Source organism: Phalaenopsis equestris, unplaced genomic scaffold (genome assembly GCF_001263595.1).
Source record: "Phalaenopsis equestris unplaced genomic scaffold, ASM126359v1 Scaffold000036, whole genome shotgun sequence".
In the NCBI taxonomy this organism is placed as follows: domain Eukaryota; kingdom Viridiplantae; phylum Streptophyta; class Magnoliopsida; order Asparagales; family Orchidaceae; genus Phalaenopsis; species Phalaenopsis equestris.
Window position 1 is genome coordinate 6,761,116 of NW_018164478.1, and position 12,104 is coordinate 6,773,219.

The 12,104-nt window shown below is 32.5% G+C and overlaps 1 protein-coding gene across 1 annotated transcript in view; it reads left to right on the plus strand.

The window, feature by feature from the left end:
• The window catches only part of LOC110018809 (DNA repair protein RAD50), a 63,988-nt gene that overhangs the window by 24,239 nt on the left and 27,645 nt on the right, over positions 1 to 12,104 (plus strand). The window contains exons 9-14 of the mRNA XM_020716246.1: positions 4,276 to 4,403; positions 5,394 to 5,508; positions 5,632 to 5,761; positions 5,881 to 6,090; positions 8,355 to 8,563; positions 10,038 to 10,239. Coding sequence (XP_020571905.1) covers positions 4,276 to 4,403; positions 5,394 to 5,508; positions 5,632 to 5,761; positions 5,881 to 6,090; positions 8,355 to 8,563; positions 10,038 to 10,239 — 994 coding nt within the window. The remainder of the gene's footprint in view (positions 1 to 4,275; positions 4,404 to 5,393; positions 5,509 to 5,631; positions 5,762 to 5,880; positions 6,091 to 8,354; positions 8,564 to 10,037; positions 10,240 to 12,104) is intronic.

Genomic DNA, 12,104 nt, shown 5'->3' on the forward strand with positions numbered 1-12,104 from the left:
GCCTATATATATATATATATATATATATATATATATTATTTTTATTTATTTATACCATGAAAAATTGATACCATGTGACTTGTAAATAGGGTCAATTGTAAAAGCAAAGGGAGGGCGAGGGGGATGAGTGTTGACTGGTTTTTTCCTCATTTTCTCTTTTATGCTCAATGCTAGTAGGATTTGGGCATAGCTTATGAATAACATGAGACCCTACGTCTTAAGTGAATTCAATATCCTGAAAGGTGCGGTGAGCATGAGTGTGTGCATTGAATTTGAAGTTATGCATAGACTCTCCAGAGGGACAACAAAATCGCACTAGAAGATTCTTCACCATATGAGATAAGATATTTATTATTAAATCTTTCATTTGTACATCCTTTAAACTCTACTCTAAAAAAATTTTCATTAGTATCATCATTTTTTCAAAACAAGTAACTTGTCTCTTATAAGCAAGCTTCATTAAAAAAAATAATGAAGTGAAAAAAACATCCAAATAGTTCATCATAATCACAAGGATTAGATGATACAAAAGGGGAGTAGGCTGAAGACCCCCGAGCAACCTTATAGTAGTAGCTAAAAGCCCACAAGGATGTAAGACTCTCATAGTAGAGCGAAAGTCTCCTCGAAGTGTAGTCCAATCGTGCTGAAAACATCTTGGATAAGGGATATTTGATAAGTCACGATGAAAAAGTCTACCTTCCTAATAATAAAATAATTAAAAAAAAAATCCTTCTAAACTTTTAAACCCTACTCGGCTCAATAGCCGAATGCAAGGGACGACTTTGGAAAAACTCTTTTCGAAATATAACTCTATTGAATAAAAGATGAAGTCTGTTAACCTAGGGAGGTAAAAGTTGAAAAATTACGGTGACTGCTTTTAGGTGTAGCCAAAATGCTCCTAGAAGAAGGATAGTCCAAGTTTAACGAAATTATTATTTTTTTTTTTTTGTGTAATCGGGTTATATTATGACGATACAATATATCTTGTATAAAAAAGAAGACAATTTATTTCTAACAATACTTGAGGAACTCTCTCTATAAGGCCACCAAGTCAACAATGAAGTGTTTGAAGGTGGACTTTTAGGTGTAGCCAAAATGCTCCTAGGAGAAGGATAGTCCAATTTTAACGAAATTAAATTTTTTTTTTTGTGTGTAATCGGGTTATATTATGACGATACAATATATCTTGTATAAAAAAGAAGACAATTTATTTTTAACAATACTGAAATGAATTCTATGCTTGTCTTATAAAGATAAACAATGTATAGCTTCATGTTTTGCATTCTATTATTCTTTTATCCAAGAGAAGAAAATCGGGAAGTAAATGTATACACCTAAAAAGCCTTTTGAGCTGCCCAATTGCTGAATTGCCCAACAGGAGAACAAGTTGAACTGCACAGCTCAATAAAAGAATTGGTTGAACTGCCAAGCATGAGAACTGGTTGAACAACATAGCCCAACAGGAGAATTTGTTGAACTATGCAACCCAACAGAAGAATTGGTTGAATAACCCAACAGAAAACTGGTTGAACTGCATAGTAGGAGAACTGGTTGAACTGCGTATCCCAATAGAAAAATTGGCTGAACTGCCCAACAGGAGAATTGATTGAACTGTCTAGCATAAGAACTGGTTGAACTGCGCTACCCAATAGAAGAGCTGATTGAACTGTCCACAAAAGAACTGTTTGAACTGCACAACCCAACAGAGAATTAGCTAAATTGTCCAGCAGGAGAACTGGTTCAACTGCTCAGCAGAAGAATTGGTTCAACTACATAACAACAGAACTGGTTGAACTGCCCAACAGAAAAAGTAGTTAAACTAATCAAACTGTAAGACATGACATGAAGTTGTTGTGCATGACATAAAGCGGTAGAATATTGCATAAAATTATCAGGCATGGCATAAGGTTGCTGAAAATGACATATAGCTGTATCTTTATATATATATATATATATATATATATATATATACAATAAAAAAATGACACCCTATGATTTATAAATAAGGGCCAACTGTAAAAGCAAGGGGAGGGGGAGTGGGGATGAGTGGCGACAAGTCTCTCTCTCATTCTCGCTCTTATGCTCAATGCTAGTAGGATTTGGGCCTAACTCACGAACAACACGGGACCTTATGTCCCAGAAGGAATCAATACCTAAAATTGGAATTACAACATTTATAATTAGTATATTCAAAAATATTTTTCAAATCTCATACAACGCCTACCAAATATATATTAATACAAGAATCATGCATGTTTAAATTCAATCCAATTTGTTTATTGTTAATAATTATTTCTAATGATTCATTAGATGAAAAAAGTTTATATACAGTCACAATATGAATCTACATTTGATTTTATGAAACTTGAATCAATAGCATAGTTCTATAATCACGAACTTTACTTATTGTTCAGTAGAAGAGTTACATATGTATTGTAACGCCTTAGAATATCGGAACTGGCTGGTTCGAGAGAGAGAGAGAGAGACAAATAGTGCTGGGATGCGTTCAGGGGCAGATTCGATTATTGACGAAAAGTGAGCGAGGGGGAGAGTCTTACGTATGTGAGTAAGCTAGAGATGGAGAATAGTGGGATATTTTAAGGGGAGAGTTGTCCTTTTAGGTGTTTATTAAACTATCAACATGAAATGGGATCTCACTTTTTCCTTAAGCTTCTAAGTTTAAGGGGAGAGTCATACTATTCAAGAATGCTTAGAAACTAAGAGAACTTGGTCAAGAACCAAAGAGCTAGTAACATTTCCACTGATGTTTACTTGTGATATTGCCTATAATTTTGACTGTTGTTTTTTAAACATGTTTGAAGAGCTTGAAATTAAGAGGCATCCATTATAATAATGTGTCTCCAAAGTCCACAATTTAGGATTGTGAATTTCCATTTTGGATGTTGAAGATATTTAAGATCATATCTGTTTGAGCTATCACACGGTTGATGATTTCTGGTACGTAATATTCGATTTGAATTGGATAGTTGGTTACTTGAATAAGACTTCTTGGTACTAGTGTTGCATCAATTTTGAATTCATGGCATGATGTAGCACCGAAGAGAGATCTTTCCAAGGTCATGTTATGTTCAACCATCATCATGGTTTCAACCAAAAAAATTCGTAGAGGAAGGATGAGTCAGGGTCCTATTTATGAGAGTAAATGATGGGTAAAATTAGAGAATGATGCAAGTTAGAGTGGGCTTGTTTTGATGCTGTATTGCAAAAGGAAGAATACATCATATTTTTCTTTACCCACTACAGAGAAGATATATAATATCTATGGCCTATATTATGAATTTTGAATAGGAAGAAAATAAGGAATAAAATCAGACCATAATCAACCCAGTAAAGAGAAAAAATAAGAATGATATTATCATAAATTTTATTAAAGAATGTAGCAAATAATCGCATTCTTTATAAGTTAGAGGACTACATATGAAAAATATCTTATATGAGAAGTGGAGGAGCTGGTGGTCTTGCATGGAAGGTGTAGCTGGTAGGAGATATGAGTAGCAGATGCAACTTTGTATGGAATGAGTAGTTGAAAGTATGAAGGCGAGATAGTAGCTGAGGCTCGTATGGAAGGCAGAGTGGCTTGTAGGAACCAGTGGAGGAACAGCTGGCTGGCTTTATGGAAGGTGGAGTTGGCAGGAGGCAATAATGAAGGTAGAAATATAGGGAGCATCTGATGTAGGCTGGCGGATGGTGGTAGTGGTTTGATTGCAGGATTACCTGATAAAGTTTTTAAAATATCATGATTTATTACAAAATCATTTAATAACATACTTGATTGCTTAACTAAATTGACCATCTTTGATTTTTTGTATTTTCATTATTTTGAAAATCTACATATTTTACAACAGAAACATAATTAACTTATTCCTTGCTGTCGTGTACTTGCTTTTGTTAAGTGTTTTATTTATATAAATCTTTTTAGATTTCATAAAAGATGAAGTTCTTGTGTAGCCTGCCATATTTGCGCCATCCTTTGTAAACATTTGAATAAAAGATGGTATTTAATGTATCCGCATTTAAGCCAAGCCAGGAATTATGTTTTTGTACTTGGATTAATTTACAAAAGATGAACATTTTTTGAGGTTTAGCTTAACTTATTGGATGAATATACGAAAGGACAGTATGTTTAGCAACAGATTTTGCTGTATATATTTAATCTAGTTTTGGCAATCTTTTTTGTTTTGTTATTGTCATATTTGGCTGAAGAACAAATGGATTTTTTTTTCTCACAAGACGAGCATCTATTTTCTAGTTCAGCTCTGTAAAGAAAGAGTATGATGAACTGAACTCCAAAACTCTTGAAGCAGAGAAAGATGTGAAAGTGGTCCAGATGAAAATACAAGATGCAAGGAGTCATCTATTGAAACTTCGAAAAGAGATGGATGGTAAATTTTTTATGGAGCCATTTCTTTATGTTTTTTATTTGAATTTTGCATGTGTCATAAATTTTTATAATTTTAAAAACATGTATTTTGCACAAATTGTAAGTGCTATGCTGATTATTTTAATCCAGTAGTTATTTCAGAACTTAATTTAACCTATAATCTTCTATTATTGATGATACCAAGAACATTTTTGTTGTGAAATTCTCTTCCTTGGTTTTGATGTTGAAATGTCTTGTGCTAATTTTTATAATTACTTCTAAAAATAAGAGTGGTTTTTCTTATTTTTTGTTTTAAAACCTTTGAAAATAGATATCAAATAGATCTACTTGAATATCAGTGATGTAATATAATCGATAACGGTACTTGGATCTTGAAAGCACTTACTTGGCTAATAATTTTAGTTATTCTATCATCAATCAATCCAAATCTACGTTATGGATTCTTCTTTATAGAATCAGGGTTACAAGAATAAGGCCAAAAGTTTAAATACAACTCTAATCCTATCCGAGGACAACAAAATTTAAATTTGATTTTTTTCTTGTCCAAGAGAAAATGAAAGCTAATAACTTTAAAAAATCAATATAATTTTGTCCATAAATGCAAATGGGCATTATGGCTCGACTCCTTTAATTACTTGTGTCCTATGGCTAGTTGGGCTTTTGTGGACTACTATCGCCTATTTGAAGTTTTGAGCTGCGTTACTATAGTTCGGAAAGATCTTTAATTCTTTAGCATTTATGCTTACCATGAGGCAATGTTAATTTTTTCTTCTTCTATTTAGAATAACAAATGGGACAAACCAGAGTTTTTCCATTATTAAAGGTCAATTGGTACTCCATCCTTCTAGCTGTTTGATAGTTTTTTTTTAATAATTTTTTTTTGGTTATATTTCGCTTTTTTTTATTTTAGGTGAAACCTTGATAGTCCTTAACTAGTTTTGCAAAATCTGCATGATGAAAGAAATTTCTGATATATAATCAACTTTTGTAGCTAAGGGAAGATTTCTCGAGTCCAAACTCCACTCCATGATTCAGGAGTCTGATATTATTGATTCCTTTCCGAAAGTTTTACTTGAAGCAATGGAGAAAAGAGATGTGCAGAAAAGGTTCTCATACATATTTCTACATTAAATTTCAGATTTTCTTAGATGAGGGATTATTTTTATATTTCAATTATAGATTTAATCTAAGCCGGCTCATGCACCTTGCCTTTCTGACTCTTGATTCAGTAAATACAACATTGCTGATGGGATGAGACAAATGTTTGATCCTTTTGAAAGAGTTGCTCGTGCCCATCATATTTGTCCATGCTGTGAGCGACCTTTCACTCCAAAGGAGGAGGATGATTTTGTTAGTAAGGTTAGCGGTTGCCATAAAGCAGGGTGCATACTTGTTTTGATAGGTTGATTTATCACCTTTATTTAGGTTCGTGCCATTGCTGAAACTCATTTTTTTTTTCTCTTTATTTTTCATATCAGCAAAGAGTTAAAAGTGCTAGCTCTGCTGAGCATATGAAGGTATTGGGAGTTGAGTCTTCAAATGCTGACTCGCATTTCCAGCAATTGGACAAGCTCCGTATGATTTATGAAGAATACGTAAAACTTGCAAAAGAAAACATCCCTTTAGGGGAAAAGAATTTGCAAGAGTTGATGGAAGATCTCAGTCAGAAGTCCCAAGCTTATGATGATGTAATGTTTATCACTTCTCTTATTTCACCTTTATTGTTTTCCACAGAACATGATTGTCTTCATTTTTGAAAAACCAAATAGGTGGAGTTATCAAAATGCAGAGGATCGCCTTCTTCTGTAGCTTCAATTATCTTTTGCTTCATTTAGCATATTTTTTCGAGCATCTTCACGTTGAATTTTCTCTCAAAGAAGAGTGAAGCATACTGCAAATCTTTTTAATCAGACAAACATATCATCTTGGTTTGCCTAGATTATAACAAGAACATGAAGCTCTATTGGTCATCATAGACAGATTGACTAAGTCTGTGTATTTCATGCTGATTAGGCATATATATCATGTTGAGAAATTAGTAAAGTTGTATGTGGATGAGATTGTACGATTGCACAGGATGCTAACATACATAGTTTTAGATAGGCTTAACATATCAATATCTAGGTTATGGAGAAAAAATCAGGAAATTTTGGGCACAAAATTTGCTTTCAGTATTGCATTTCACATTCAGCTGTTTAATCAGAAAGGATAATTCAATATTTAAAGGATTAAATATTTTTATATATTCTTGATTTTAGTGGAACTTGAGGTCGCATATATTATTTATAGAATTTGTATACAACCACAATTATCAGAGAAGCATTGGAATGATTCAAAATGAAACTCTTTATGGAAGTAAATGCAGGACATCATTAAATGGTTGGTGCAGAGTTTGTAGATGCTGCTGCTTAGAAAGTCATATTGGTTAGAGATAAATTAAAAGTTATTCAAGATAGATAACAAATATATTATGATGCTAAACACGGCCATTTAAATTTGATGTTGGCGAGATTTTTTTTATTTTTATTTTTTATTTTTTACTCAAAGTCAATCCAATGAAAGGAATGCAATGTTTTGGATGGACAAGAAAATTAACGCTCCAACATATAAGATGATTTAAAACTGTTGAAAAAATTGGGAATGTGAGTTACTGATTCGCTCTACCAGGACACATATAGGGAGTACATGATATTTTTCATATTTCTATACTTGGAAAGTATATTGTTGATTAATCAAATTGAGTGATTGCAGATTCTATTGATATACAATCTGATTTACTTATATAGAAGAACTCGAGGGGATACTGGATTGTGATGCTGAGGGATTCTGCTATAGAAAAATTTTGTTTGTAAGAATTTTATGGAAGCATGGACAAGAGAATGATATCACTTGAGAGAGTATCTGAAATACAAGAAAAAATGTTCACATCTATCCGATTAAGCTATGCATTTATAGTAACTTTTAAATTTTGAGAAAAAAAAATTATGAGACTGCAACAACCGAAAAATAATAATAACTAAAAAAATAAAAGAAAATGAAAAAAATTAATTGGTGCATCGTTTCAATGAAACCAATGCCATTTACATTATTAGCAATGGATAGGATATATTGAAACTATTTATTGGAGTGAATTGAGCGAAGAGAAATAGAGATGAGTGGGAGAACATGTATGTGTATTATTCAGAGATGAGCGGGAAAAGAAATCGACTGTGAAATTGAAATTGAGTGCAAGAGATACGGTCTCGTGCAAATTTATCATTGATGACGGTGTGTTTGTTGAGTGGAGCGTACGAGGCATAATCAAGTGTTAGGAAATGGACAATGTCGCATGAGGAAAAGGACTTGTGGGTTGTTTGCCGGTGAGTTCATGTACGAGTGACAGAGACGGAACAAGTGGAGACAACGCATAGGGTGAGCAACATGCTAGTTTCTTTCAGGAGACAAGTGGTGTGAATATGCCAGAATCACGTGGGAGATGCAAGAAAGGAACTGGTTGAACCCAAGTAGGGAAAATTAAAGGTTAGGGTTTATTTTTAAATCCAAAAATTGTTATTTTAAGTTAAATTTTAATAAGTAGTAAGGTTAAATTTTATTTAATAATTCAAAACATTATTAGAAAATGATTTGAAAGTAAACATAAAGAAAGGCAGAATGTGAGAAAGGAAAAACGGAGTGGTGAAAAAATGTGGTGAGTGCTCTTCATTTGGATGCATTATTTATGACTTCTCTGTTTTTAGTGGATTTTATCCTCTGTTTCTCTTGTGGATATATGTTTGGTTAAAGGCAAGCCACGCAAATCCTAATACTTGGCTATTCTCTCTCTTTATTTTATGTAGTGGCATATAATTCATTATCCTTTTGATTCTTCCGCATCATGTCTATTGATTCCTTATTTATGTTACCACTCTTGTCCAACAATTTTTGTCCTTGCTACTTTACATCGTACTTGCAGCTCCTTGGTGTTACAGCTCATGTCAAGTCTGACAAGGATGGAGTGGAGATTTTGGTGCAACCTGCTGAATTGTTTGAAAGATACTTCATTGAAATTCAGAATTTAAAACCTCAAATTGAGGATTTGGAGTATAAACTTGATGCGCGAGGGCAAGGAGTGAAATCTCTGGAGGAAATTCAATCACAGTTAAATTCCTTGCAGAGCAAAAGGTGATTCCCCCTCTGATTTTTTTTGGTTTTCTGTCACAAGTTATCTGATGTTAGCAAGAATTGCAAAATGAATATTACATTGATTTTATATGATAAAAGTAATTGTTTACTTGATGGATGGAGAGTGTACTTTTCTTTAGTGTGGTTAGTGTGTAGATTTACGTCCCTGTTGCATTCAGACTTTTGTTAATGCTTTGATTTTCTTTTTCAAGGCATTTAACTCTGTGTTGTCAGTAACTGGAAGTCAAGTGATTTGAAAAAAATATGTTTCAGAAGGTCTTATGTTGTCAACTCAAAAATATGTTTCAAAAGAAAATAATTGGCTCTAAAATCTAGCACCAAGACTTCGTTATTTCCACATAATACATCATCGTCCTCCATTTGAAATTAAAATTATTTGTGCTCAATTCTCAATCATTCTTGAGTGTTGTTTGAGGTGCAAAATCTATTATTAACAAATTATTTTGAACCCAAACTTAGATCGTTATGAATCTGTTCTTTTTTATTGGAGAACACTTGTTATGACACCCTTGAAGATTATCTAATGGAAGAGAGGCACATAAGGTTTAGTTAGTAATACGTTCAGCTCTAAGACATGATCAATTAAGAATAATATTGAAGTCTAGTTTTATGATTTTAAAGAACTGCATGTTAATTTAGGCTTCCATCTTGCTCAGCTACACATGAATGCAATGAAAGTTTAATTTTGGATTTGAGCATAAAAAAATATTTAGGGGCAGTTTGGGATTACTTTTGATTTATTATTATTAATTTATTTGTTATTTTATTTTCTTTATATTTTTACGTTAAATAATAGATGTTTGGTATGTGTAACATTTTTTGTTTTTAAAAACACTCCAACCAAATTTTAAATGTTAAGTATTTTTTAAAAACGAGCTAATTTATTTATTTTTAGCAAAATGTAAAACATGCAAAAAAAAATATTAAAAAAAATTGTTTTAAAATAAAAGCAACAATAAAAAAATAATAAAAAATTGAAAAAAAGATCCCAAACAAGCCCTTAATGGACAAAGCTATTCATCTCTAAGATCTGATCATCTACGAATTATATCAAAGTCTAGTCTCATTATTTTGAGGAATATGTGTTATCCCATCCGCACACACCTGTATACAATGATAGAAAGGCATCAAAATTTTTTTGCAAACCTGCATACAATGATAGAAAGGCATCAAAATTTTTTTGCAACTTTTTCTTGCTTTTCATCATGCTATGGTAAATATAAATGTATAATGATGGAGGCTTTAACCTGTCTTTTTTTTACTGCTAACTTTTGTTACATGTTTTTGTAGAATTATCTATGACAGGTTTTCCGATTTCTAAAAATGGCAGTTTCTCTTTTGCTGTTTAAAAGAATGATATCAAACAAAATTACAATGATGTCTTTTTTGCATAATGAGGCATATGTACCATTTTTCCATCATTTCAGTTTTGAGTAAAACTTAATGTGACCAGGGATGCCTTGAGTTCTGAAGTAGAAAGCCTGAGAGAAGAGCAGAGATTCTTGAGTGATGATTTATCTAACGTACAAATGAGGTGGCATGCTCTTCGAGAGGAGAAGCTACGGGCATCAGGTATATTACATAAAGTGAAAAAAGCAGAAGAGGAATTGATTCTCTTAGCTGAAGAAAAGGCTCAAGCTGAGTTTGATGAAAAGGTATCTGCCTTTACTTTTTATTTAGGAAATTTAAATATGCACGGCACAATTCTTATGGATTTACATACCTAACACATAAAGTTTATTGCATTTATAACACTTCGGTGCTTTAAACCTATGAAGAAGAAGGTGCATTTGAATTTTAAGAAGTTAGTGGGAGTGGGATTGATGTTAAAGATTTTAGTTCAATGAATGTAAATATTAAAGTTTGTGTTAGACATATGAATACATAATAATTGTGTATATAAATGCCCTGTATTATTTTTCTTCCTTTTGTAACGACCATCTCTCATTGTTTTTTTTTTCTCCTTTTTTTTTCAGTAATTCTAAATGTAAAGTTTGTGTGTGTGTGAATTGCTCTTCCTTTTATGGTGAATAAAATTAGATGCTTCTATTTATTGCATATGGGAACTAATTGTTAATTTAGTATAATGCTATATTCCATGATGTCGCCAAATTTCATTGAATCTCCTGCATGGAAAAACATGGTTTGAATATATATTTAATTTTGTTTGTCCTTATAACTTAATTGTCATTTTCCTGCTTTCTGTCATCTTACTTAGAAATCATATTAATTATTTTATGAAACTTATTAAAACTTATGTTTCAACCCTTTGACATTCTCCCTTTTTTTGTATTATTCATAAAGTTGTTCCCATCCTTATAGTGCCACATCATATTTGAAAAGTTGTGGTTTTAATCTCAAAAGTATAAATTATTTCTCTTTATAGAAAATAACCATTTACTGATAATCATACTAATAAGTGTTATTTTTTTTATTTTTTGGAATATTCATGATGTCTTTCATCAAGAACTGAAGATGCAGCATTGCTAAGCAGACCTTTTAAAAGGAAACATTATAAGTTTGGATTTTTTAATTTATTTAGAGGTGTTGGCAATCAAGCAATGCTCTTGCTTACTGTCTGTACCTAATTTGAAAGCAATCAAAGGAATATGAACTTTTTTTCACTAATGAATACCCTCGGTTGTATTGATTAAGACAAACGCCATTGTCAAGATTCACCTGCTATTTTATCCATTGAAGCCTATATATCCTTCGTCACCATACAAGTTTTTGGATGTTGGTGATATTGCAGGAACCTTGCCAAACTACTACTTGCTATGTTGTCTCATTGCAAGTGTTCATTACATAAATTCTTTCATTTACTCGACGTACTTCCATTGATGATTCACCACTCTTGAAGCTTATTGACCTCATTTTAACAGCCTTGTTGGCCATAACTTTGACCACCTCTGGAAACCATTGAACACCACAGACTAGAGCACCAATGTTGCCTTGTTGATCAATTGCCTTCTTATTGACCTCATTTTAACAGCCTTGTTGGTCATAACTTTGACCACCTCTGGAATCCATTGACCACCACAGAGTAGAGCACCAATGTTGCCTTGTTGATCAATTGCCTTGGCATCAGTGAGAACTCAATTACCTCCAACTCCTCTAGATCATCAACCAAATGAGTTCTCCAAGTTCTCATTAACCTTCATTGGCATAGCCTACTTAATCCTTGGATGCATGATTGCCCCTACTTTACTGTTGGAACTTCAAAACCTAGGAGTTGTTGAAGAAAATATGTGTGCAAGAGCAATGGTATGTACAAGAACTAACTAAAATACGTAAAGAAGCAAATTAAAAAAAAAGGGAAACCAAAGACTTACGCAGTTAGGTGATATTCACCAATATTCATGGATACACGAAAGAGATTTCACAAATACCTTGACAAATACAATATGTAATATTTTAAAATCAAATATTCCCTTTCTTTTTCTATGTGTCTAGTTTTTCTTTCTTATTTTCAACTCTGCTTCTACCGATATAATTCAATGAACCAACCATTCATAGGGAT